General features: G+C 46.7%; 1 protein-coding gene across 1 annotated transcript in view; it reads left to right on the top strand.

Moving 5' to 3' along the window:
• Positions 1-947: 947 nt before the first annotated feature.
• Positions 948-11,583, top strand: part of celsr2 (cadherin, EGF LAG seven-pass G-type receptor 2) — a 49,422-nt gene continuing 38,786 nt past the window's right edge. Inside the window, exon 1 of the mRNA XM_067243713.1 lies at positions 948-4,503. Within this exon, the coding sequence (XP_067099814.1) occupies positions 948-4,503 (3,556 nt within the window). The remainder of the gene's footprint in view (positions 4,504-11,583) is intronic.

The following is an 11,583-nucleotide window of genomic DNA, read 5'->3' as shown; positions in this document are numbered from 1 at the left end:
TGGCTGTGGATGGTAGCAAAACAACTGTATAACCCTGAGAGTTATTCTAACAAGCTTGTCTTATTGCTCAGTAAGAGTTACATATGATATGTTCTCTGAATGGGGAGGATAAAAGGTGCCTTTGGCATGAGCAGATATGTCAGATATTATCTTGTCTCTTGGCACTGGACATCTGCTGTGCAAAATCCTAAAACATCTTTTTCACACAAGGTTTTTACTTAAGTGGCACCTTGTTTAACTGAAGTTGAAAAAGACCAAAAACAAACGTGTGCAGTTTTACTGAAGATGATGGTGAATTTGATCACTAGAGGTAACGAAGCATACCTTTTATTGAGGACCTGTCAGTGAAATATGAAACTGCTCTTCCTTGAGGATATATAGTAGATATAGTAAACATTTTCTATCTATTTTAGTTGGGGTTTAAAGCACATTTTTCACTTATTTACCTAATTTAAATGTCAAGGAACTCTCATTGAATCTAAACTTAATATACAAGACTAGACTATTTTAGGCTGGAGTAATTCTCTGGAAACAACATTTCAACATCTGTTGAAAACTCAGTTCAGTGGTCTCTGATAGCGGCCCATGCCCCGCTGCACACCCCCTCTGCTCACTCTCTTTACACACGCACACGCGCGCGCTCGCTCTCTGTCTCACTCGCTTGCATGTACTGAAACAGGTTTATGATAATGAGAAGCCTGAAGGCGCAGGGGTAGTCGGAGCCATTTTTATCATTCAAGCGGATTGAGTGGAGGTGTTGGCGTGTTTATACGCGAGAAGATTTGGCAAGGTGACTGCGGGTTCTCTCACAGTTCAATTGGATTATACTCTGTGGAGCAGTTAAAGCATGGACACGCCACTTCAAAAGGGAATGACAACAAGACGGAAAGTTTAAGTGGAAGGCGGTTGTAGTTACTTTAAAACCTGGTGAACACTACCGAGAAGCAATGCCCGTCAATAAGTGGGATTTGTTGTTTATCATTTTGGGGTGGTTAAAACTAATTTCGCCGTCGGATTGCTACATTATTCACATCAGTGAGGATGCGGAGCCGAGGACTGTGATATCAAGTGTGCAACAGAGAGGAGCGTGCACTTTGGATCAGGTAATCGCTCCTAAATTCTCCAAGACCTTTATTGAAACTGATGAGGCGGCGGGTATTGTGTTCGTTTCGGACAAAATAGATTGTGCCGCGCTCCGCTCCAACCCTTTCACAGTTTATACTGTTGTAGATTGCATGAATAATGCCCCACCACGGTCCAGGCATCTCCTTACAAGCCAGTATGATGTACATGTTCACGGCAGAAATTGTTCACATAAACACAAAAGAAAATCGAATTGGGATTTAGAGATCATTAGTTTATTGAATCCTCTAAATCATCATCCAGAATGCCACGAGGCTGATACTCCCCTATTCCGTATATGTGACCTTCTACCGGGCTCCCACAGCAAAACGCTCTGCAAAGTGACAAGGAGCCCGGAGTTTTACTTCTCAGAGGGGGAACTGTTTGTGTCTGAGAAGCTGTGTTGGAAGCGGGACACACTTTTGGAGTTAGACCTACAGTGTAACCAATTCGCTAGAACTGGAAAGGTGGCCGAAGTAACGAGTATTTCCATCCACATGCGAATAGGTCAGGGCTCTTTTGGACAGGGCCACTTGAGAAAGTTACTGGAGAGGGCGGCCCAGTCTGACTCAGGCATTGTTAGCAGGAGAAAGAGGAGCATCAACAGTAGCCCCCAGTTCCAACCTCCCATGTACCAAGTTGCTGTGCCTGAAAATAAGCCTGCCGGAACTCCAGTTGTTGTTTTGAAAGCAGTGGACGTGGATGAGGGAGAGGCGGGCAGACTTGAGTATTTTATCGAGGCTCTTTTTGATAGTCGCTCCAACAACCTATTTGCTGTGGACCCAGTAAGTGGTACTGTCTCAACAGTGGAGATACTAGACAGGGAGACTAAAGACACGCATGTGTTCCGTGTGACCGCTGTTGACCATGGCACACCCCGCCGTACGGCCATGGCCACCCTTACCATCACAGTCAGTGACACCAATGACCACAGCCCTGTGTTTGAGCAACAGGACTACAAGGAGAGCGTAAGGGAGAACCTAGAGATTGGTTATGAGGTGCTGACAGTCAGAGCCACAGACGGGGATGCCCCAGTCAACGGTAACATCCTCTACCATGTCCTCAATAGCAACGGCTCTAATGACGTGTTTGAGATTGACCCAAGATCTGGGGTGATCCGCACCAAAGGCCCGGTAGACAGGGAAGAAGTGGAGGCCTACATGCTATTGGTTGAGGCAAACGACCAAGGTCGTGACCCTGGTCCCCGTAGTGCCACGGCCACAGTTCACATCATTGTAGAAGACGACAATGACAATGCACCGCAGTTTAGCGAAAAGCGCTACGTGGTCCAGGTGCCGGAAGACATGGCACCCAACACAGAGATTCTGCAGGTAACTGCCACTGACCAGGACAGGGGGAGTAATGCTGTGGTCCACTTTAGCATTATGAGTGGTAACACCAGGGGCCAGTTCTACATTGACGCCCAGACGGGGAAGATGGACCTGGTAAGCCAGCTGGACTATGAGGCTAACAAGGAGTACACGCTACGAATCCGTGCCCAGGATGGGGGGCGCCCTCCGCTCTCCAACATCAGCGGCCTGGTCACGGTGCAGGTGCTGGATGTCAATGACAATGCGCCCATTTTCGTCAGCACCCCCTTCCAGGCCACTGTGCTAGAGAATGTTCCAGTGGGTTACTCCATAATCCACATTCAGGCTGTGGACGCAGACTCAGCTGACAACTCCAGATTGGAGTACCGCCTCACTGAGACCACACCCAACTTCCCCTTCTCCATCAATAACAGCACAGGGTGGATAGTTGTAGCGGCTGAACTGGACAGAGAGAGTGTGGACTTTTACAACTTCGGTGTGGAGGCCCGCGACCATGGCCACCCAGTCATGTCCTCCTCAGCTAGCGTTAGCATGACCATCCTGGATGTCAATGACAACAACCCTGAATTCACCCAGAAGGCCTACTACATGCGTCTTAATGAGGACGCTTCTGTGGGGACCAGTGTTGTGACTGTGTCTGCCGTCGACCAGGACATTAACAGTGTGGTGACTTACCAGATCTCCAGTGGCAACACCCGGAACAGGTTCTCAATCACAAGCCAGAGTGGCGGTGGTCTCATCACCCTGGCGCTGCCTCTCGACTACAAACTGGAGCGGCAGTATGTCCTCAGCGTCACCGCGTCTGACGGCACCCGCTTCGACACCGCCAAGGTGTTTGTCAACGTCACCGACGCCAACACCCACCGGCCAGTGTTCCAGAGCTCCCACTACACCGTCAACATCAATGAGGACAGGCCCACGGCCACCACCGTGGTGGTCATCAGTGCCACGGACGAAGACACTGGCGAGAATGCTCGCATAACCTACTTCATGGATGACAGCATCCCACAGTTCAACATTGACCCAGACACGGGGGCTGTCACCACCCAGACGGAGCTGGACTACGAAGACCAGGTGTCCTACACTCTAGCCATCACAGCCAAGGACAACGGCATCCCACAGAAGTCGGACACAACCTACCTGGAGATCCTGGTCAATGACGTGAATGACAACTCCCCTCGGTTCCTCCGGGATCACTACCTGGGCACTGTGATGGAGGACGTGCCCGTGTTCACCAGCGTGGTCCAGGTCTCTGCTACAGATCGAGACTCGGGCCTCAATGGGCGCGTCTTTTACACCTTCCAGGGTGGAGAGGACGGGGATGGAGATTTCATTATTGAGTCCACCTCAGGCATTGTACGCTCCCTGCGTCGGCTTGACCGTGAAAACATGCCCATCTATAACCTACAGGCCTTTGCGGTGGATAAGGGAGTTCCCGCGCTCAGGACCTCAGTAGATATACAGGTGAGCATCCTCGACGTAAATGACAACCCTCCTGTTTTTGAGAAAGATGAGTTTGACATCATGGTGGAGGAGAACAGCCCCATTGGCCTGGTGGTAGCTCACATATCTGCTTCTGACCCGGACGAGGGAAGCAACGCCCAGATTATGTACCAGATCGTGGAGGGGAACATTCCAGAAGTCTTTCAGTTGGATATCTTCTCTGGAGAACTGACCGCTCTGACTGATCTGGACTATGAGACACAGCCTGAGTACATCATTGTGGTCCAGGCCACCTCCGCCCCACTAGTCAGCCGAGCTACTATCCACATAAAGCTTGTTGACAAGAATGACAACGTTCCCGTGCTCAAGAACTTCCAGATTATTTTCAATAACTACGTCACGGACAAATCCAGCAGCTTTCCTACCGGGGTAATTGGGCGCATCCCAGCGCATGACCCGGACACCTCCGATCAGCTCCAGTACAGCTTTGAAACTGGGAACGAGTTGAATCTGGTCATCCTGAACCAGAGTACGGGGGAGATCCGGCTGAGCCAAGCCCTGGACAACAACCGACCCCTAGAGGCCTCAATGAAGATCTCTGTGTCAGGTAAGAACCATTACTTCCTTATGTGCCTGGAATTGTCATTCTAGACCTGTTTCCTCCATGCATGAATAGTTCAGTGTCCTAAGGGTGTTTCTCATTTAATGAGATGTTACTCATGGCACAATTTCGAGTTTCAACTCAATATATCTTCAGGCTTTCATTTTTGCATCTTTATTGATTTTGTAATGAAGTGAGAGATTAACCGTCAGTGCATGATCTTTGTAAACCACAACAAAAATATTTTATTTAGCGTGAGCAGTCTTTGAAGAAATATGTCTGTCATCAATACTATATCTCTGGATGATTGTGGTTTGATTAGCCTGTGTTGTAGTCTGTAATGCTCTATGCTTGTTTTGAAATGAACCAGAAGGCATTCTTCACACCTTCCTACCAGGCTGATTTCGATCAGTCTGATGTCATGAATGTAGGTAGGTGTTCGTTTGAGCATGTCTGCAGCAGGATGGCATGCTCCTGAGGGAGCAGTACTCCAGTGGGATGACAGATCGTTCCCCATAATTGCCCAACATAAACCCCCCCATTTTGTGGCCAAATGAAAGATTTAATTAAATGATGGTCTCTTATAATAGGTGATTTATATGATTACTCCCAGGATTGATTTCTCTAATAGAGTGTATGTGCACATTGACTTAGTTAGGGGTCCAGTAAGTCATGATACATTGTATAGTACACACATGTCATGTGAACTGCAATAGAAAACAGCAGTTTGTTCAATTAATAACCATTTGGAGAAGGATAAAGGACCATTCGGTTTCCGTCTAGCATTACCTAACCCATGTTTCTTAAATTGAGTGTGCCTTGTGCTCTTCTAATTTCACCTGTCAGCAAAAATTACAGAGCACTTTATTTGCTCCAACAATGTGACTGAACTTGAATTGCTCCTGGGAAAGAAAGATTTGTGGCCTTTATGTGGGAGCTTGTTTGTGACACAGCGTGAGTCACCATAGAGCTTGCTCCTCCTCTGTGACCTTGCTTTTAATTATACGTGAACCAGCAGCAGCACTGCATAAATGAGTGCTTAATCTAGTGATTAAACTGGAAGCATGTTAAATAAAATTGGTTTAGAAGATAAGTAACGTTTTTCCTATTCTGACTGAAGCGGTATTTGTGAGTGGGGGTGTAGTTTCACCTAGGGGCACATAGCCCTGTAGTTAGTTCTGAGTGCCAGACACTAAGGTTAGCTTGGGTATTTATTATAACGTGCTTTGTTTTCTTGGTTGGTTTTACGACCTGGTCTCCCTCGAGGCTCCTTAGAGGAGGAGTCCCCTGGTGACAGATGAGATGGCTGCTTGTCTTCCTAGGAAACAATGGCGAGCAGTCGATTCCGAGGCCGTCCCAGGAACTCATGCTAGGCCCTGGTTGGGGGCAACAGCTGTGACTGTACTGAGGACCAATTAGAGGGCCTGCTTCTCAGTGCGGCCTGCACCTGCTGGGGTATGTGTGTCAGCAGCCCTACGGGGGAGGGAGGGAGATGGAAAGGAGAAAGGAGGGAGAATGGAAAGAAAGAGGGAGAGGGAGGTAACGTCACGTGGGTGTTAGATGGACTGAACTTGAAAATGCAGAGATACTGTATGGAGGAAGTCATGCAGTGGGAGGGACTAGGGAAGGTACAGAGGGACCTGGGAGGGAGGGAGGGAGGTAGAGGGAGGGAGTGAGTGAGTGAGAGAAGATGGAAAGGCAAAGACAACGGTTGGCTCTCGTATGTTGACCCCAATTTAAAAATGGCTCCTCCCTTAAGGGACTCCCAAGTCTTCCCATTATCCTTCGTTTTGTATTCCCGCTTCTGAAAGCCCTTATGATGGATGATTAATGCTGGAATCTAGACAAGAGTTTGACTATGATTAAAATATGCACTAATCCACAAAAACATTTGTATTGAAGAAGTAAAGGCGCAGGAGAAGACTGGCTAAGAGTTAGACATTTGTAATGGTCTCCTCTACTAACATTGACTAAACATGCTTGGCAGGATGGATCTGCCTCACACCTTCTGTGTCCCTCTGGCATCTCAGGTGATTATACACCAGAATAATCCTGGTTTTAGCCAGTTAGGGAGCGAGATTTACTGCCATGGTGCAGTGTCATTTATGCTTGCCAATAATCAGACACAGGAGACCCACAGCTAATGGGCTGGATTAGACGCTCTGTATCGATGGCTGTGGGATTGCAAATCCTTGGATTATTGCAGATGGAAAGATTAGGATTGTAAGAACGCTTCATTACAGTTTGGTGGGACTGTCCTCCGTGTGCCGTTGAGGAGCTGTGAAGGAGGTGCTCAGAGCAGACACAGCCCCTGCAGTAACAGTCCTGATGAGGGGCCACTCAGAGCAGGCACAGCCCCTGCAGTAACAGTCCTGATCAGGAGGTGCTCAGAGCAGACACAGCCCCTGCAGTAACAGTCCTGATGAGGGGCCACTCAGAGCAGACACAGCCCCTGCAGTAACAGTCCTGATGAGGGGGTGCTCAGAGCAGACACAGCCCCTGCAGTAACAGTCCTGATGAGGGGCCACTCAGAGCAGGCACAGCCCCTGCAGTAACAGTCCTGATCAGGAGGTGCTCAGAGCAGACACAGCCCCTGCAGTAACAGTCCTGATCAGGAGGTGCTCAGAGCAGACACAGCCCCTGCAGTAACAGTCCTGATGAGGGGGTGCTCAGAGCAGACACAGCCCCTGCAGTAACAGTCCTGATGAGGATGCTGGTCACGCTTTATGCTGGCAAGATTGCGGTCGTCTGTAGGATTAGTTTAGATGTGAATGAATCCTGGCTGTGTCCTTTCGGAGTTGACACAGTGCTGGTTGGATCTACTGTAAGCATGAGTTTGCATAATCATGTGTGTGTGTGTGTGTGTGTGTGTGTGTGTGTGTGTGTGAAGGGAGAGTTTGAGTGAAGGAGATTGGGTTTGCATTTGACAGTGAGGATTGTACGACATTCCTCCTGTCCTTCAAATACTTTGTTTGATTTAAATGTAGGTACTTCCTCTGAACGTTCAAAAGTGTAAAATCAAACCCAAACACCCGGTCCTACCCATACAGCATTCACCAGCTCTGAGGTTACAACATGTCAACACGTCCACTCTGCTAATAATGGCAGCTTTACCTCTCATCACACTGCAAGTTGTGTAAAACCTTCACAAATTATGTTTGTGAGTTTGCTATTTTCACTCCTCTGCTGGTGTCTGACCAGAGGGGAGTCAATCACTGGAAATATCAGCAGTCAATCTAGAACACAGAAGGTATTCCACAAGAAAGCCAGTTTCTCTGCTTTATTTTGACAACCTTCTCCATCACTGGTAACCCCTGAACTCACTCTGTTTATGAATGACTTTTGGTTATCAATTGATCTACTAACCAAATCAACTTAGTCTTAATTATTCATTTAAAATGGCTGAGGCAGATTAAGACTGAGCAACAGTTTGGGTTGACATGCTGATTAACTAAATGTAGTGATTCGTTATTTCAGGATAATTGTTGTCTCTTTCAGATCTTAAAGAACTTCAGCTCACATGCAGTAATTCTTTCACACCATGTAAACACTGCTGAATGTGCCATTTGATTTTTGTTAGAGTAGCCAACACCAAATGCAACCTATATATAAAGCTTGTTTTGAATATTCAAATGTGGGGATTTGAATGTACAACAGTTCTCAAATGTCCCAACCTCACACACGGAAGCAGGCAAACCAGTCATATACCTTCCTTAGCTGAAGGGTGTTTTGTAAATTGCCCATTTTCCCACTGTCCTCCACCTTGCATAACATAAGAACAGCACATGAGTGGAATTTCAATAGAGGACTGAAGAATCCACTCTCGTTCATCACATGGAGATCAGCACCAAGCCAGTCCCAGACTGCGTAATTACATTCCAGTCTATTAAGACGGCTCTGTCTGTGGTTCTTCTCTGTCAGGGTCTGCATAATCGTTCTCTGTAACATGGACCAGGAAAGCGGATGGCTGTACTGGAGTAGGTGTGTCTTTCTACAAAGATACATTTAGCCTAACCTTTTCTTGAACCTTTACATTGAACCCTTCTGTCTCCATGGCTCCGTTATATTTGGATGAAATGGGGAGAAAAGGAGCCTGGTCTAAACACAAGGTTTATAGACACCCTCTCAACCTTCAAAGGGCCGCATTAAGCTTCTTTCAGGGATGTTTGATAGGTGGCTGGTAGTAAAGTAGCATGTGTATGTTTGAGTGTACCTGTCGGGTCTCTTGAGTCTGGACATGTTGGACTTGAGTGATTTCCTGTAATGGGCCCCTTCCACCCCCCCCCCCCCCCCAAGCACCCCTAAAAGGCATTAGTCACACACTCAGCCCCACTTGGAATGTTGCTAGCCGTGTTCCTCTCCTCTTTCTCTTCTTTTCCCTTCAACATCACCTATCACCTTGATCCTCTGTCCTCTCCACTCTTTTTTCATTGGCCTGTCACCCATCCCCTACTCCTCTCTCTTCCTGTGTCCGCCGTTCTCACCCTTGCAACCTCTCCGCTGCCCCTTTCAAGCTCCTCCACCCTCTTCCCCCCCTCTTTTGACTGTTGTTCCCTCTCCCTCCCCTGTGAAAAGAAGAATGCCTAAGAGAAATGCTTTGTTAAGCACCAAGTTGTCATGGTGACCCCAGCAATGCTTGAGAAATTCCTGGTGGGTGGGGACAAGAGGGGGGGAGTTCCCTTTGTGGAGGGAAGATGAGGGGGAGGGGCAGCGCATAAAGTTCTAAAGTGCAACAGGGCTACTCCGGAGCCAACTGTCCCCTCTCCAGTGAAGTATCGGCCTATAGCCGTTTTTTTCTGCAAGACAGTCTATTAGTGACTTGTCTTACTGGCTGACTCTACGTTGACCTTTATGTATAGGACGCTGCCTATGTTAAAAGAACACTGTTGGCTCCTTGTATTCATCCTACATGCTATACAATAACTATGTAATTATAATATTTTTGGGGGGTCATGGCTATGCAATAACTATATAATTATTATAATAATTATTATTTGGCAGAGAAAAAAACTAATAGAAAGAGGATGAGGCTCATCTCCCACATTATAACAGCCTACCTAATAAAAGACTTTCTTTTCATTTTATAAGAGTTTTATTTATTGGGTAAGTAAAAAAGCAATTGATGACATTTGATGGGCAGCTTCAGCTCTCTTCTGGAGCATTTAGGTATCAGAGTGAAGCTAAGGAAAGGATGAGGGGTTTGTTTTCTAAGCCCTTTGATTTGTGACACCGGTGTGTCAAGAGAGTATCTGATTCCCTCTGCCACTGGCTGCTTTTCTGTGTTCTTTGTGAAACTATCCTTCTCTCTCTTTCCCTTTCTGTCTCTCTGTCTCTCTGTCTCTCTGTCTCTCTCTCTCTCTCCCCCCCTCGCCCTGTAACTCTTTCTTTCTGCTTTGTTGGCCCGGCTATGTGGATGAGTGAAGCAGAAGAGGGGGAGATGACATCATCCCAGTGTTGGGTAGAGTGGAGGGGGGGGGGGCAGCGTTTAGCATTAGGGCTGCTGGTGCATGGCTGGGGTGAGGCCTGGTGGCGTGTGCACACAGCGCTGGGCCGTCCTGTATTGTCCCCCACTGTCCCAACAGACAATGGGATGGGTGTTGAGCGGGCTCTGTCTGGGTCTGTGTCCTTCTGTTAATACCCCCTGCCCCCCAACCTCCCTCCCTCACCCCCTCCATCATGTTTGCCTTAGTGCTACAGTCTTCAGGGAAGGTTGACCAGGCATATTACTGAAGCTTGAACGAACCTAGTTCTTTTTAATGTATTTAGAGATCTGGCGAGCAGCTTTCTTTGAAATCTGTTTTCTTTTTTTAGCACCTGTGCATGTGGCAATATTACTGTATCTTATCCTCAAATAAACACATTTTGTCTATCATTTTGAATTTAAATAACAAAGGTTTTCTCAAACTCCTTAGAGGAAAATTTGATCCCATCAACATTGTGATGTTGTTCTTCTGACGTGAGCAACAGATATGTTTATTTAACAGATCACTCCTTTGAAAGCAACATTTCCCTTACTTAGCAATTAACCATACAGACATTTCACAGTGACCTGGTTTCATGTGCTCTTAATCAGGGATGCGAAATGGCACCATCTCCCATTAAGGCTTTGGTACTATGGGAAGCATTTAGTCGGAAGGACAAGTTCCTTGTGAACTCTGTGAGCAAGATGTGCTGGATTTCATCAGGGCTTTTCTCTAACAAGGGTGGTATGATAATGATACGAGCCCTCCAGCTTACTGGACAGATGGGTTCTTCTGGAAGCATGCCAGGTTGGAGGTGGTGCCAGGTTGGAGGTGGTGCCATCTAGGTTTGGTTACATTGTGTTAAGAATGGGCATCAACCTGATACCCAGCTGTTTGGTTGCTCAGTAATTGGCCATTGAATAATTGTATAAACCATTCCATGTGATCGAGATCATGCTTTCTTTGTAGTTTGAGTGACATGCAGTCTGTGTGTCAAATTACTAATGGTTCTAGACTGATGATTTGGACGAACTGCATCTTCCCAAACTTATGACTTTTGAGGCCTCTGAAAAATCACCAATAAAAACTTTCACAGATTATTAGTTGAGTCCTAAACAAAATAACATGTTATAATATATAGCTTGGCTTTATTCCACACTAACAAAATAATTAATGGAAATTCATTAGGAAATGCCGTCTAGAACAAGCTTTATCTGTCTCTGGTAAATCAGTCTTATATCCTTGTTTGTTGAGAAACTATATTGAATGTGACTGTATATCATCATTGTGTGACCAGTATTTACACTGAGCACCACATCCATATCCAATAAGTATCCGGAAGCTTCTATCGGTGTACCTTATGCTTGCTCACGTCTCTGTATGCTAATGCATCTTTACGCTGACAGCAGTTTCCCTTTAATATGCTAATGTATTGATCTGAACTGTTCAGATCTTGTCCTCCTCTGCCTGTGAGCCCTTTCTCATAATAAGGAAACATCTCTGGAATGCTGTGTTTCTTGTGGAGAGGACTGGGGAAAGAGACGGACGGTGATGAGGACAGGGCAGAAAGCCCCTGGATTAAATGCTTTGGTTCAAGACATGTCAGTGGCACTTTCCTTGTTTC

This window comes from Osmerus mordax, chromosome 1, assembly GCF_038355195.1.
Source record: "Osmerus mordax isolate fOsmMor3 chromosome 1, fOsmMor3.pri, whole genome shotgun sequence".
Taxonomy (NCBI): domain Eukaryota; kingdom Metazoa; phylum Chordata; class Actinopteri; order Osmeriformes; family Osmeridae; genus Osmerus; species Osmerus mordax.
This window is presented reverse-complemented; position numbering and strand designations above follow the sequence as displayed.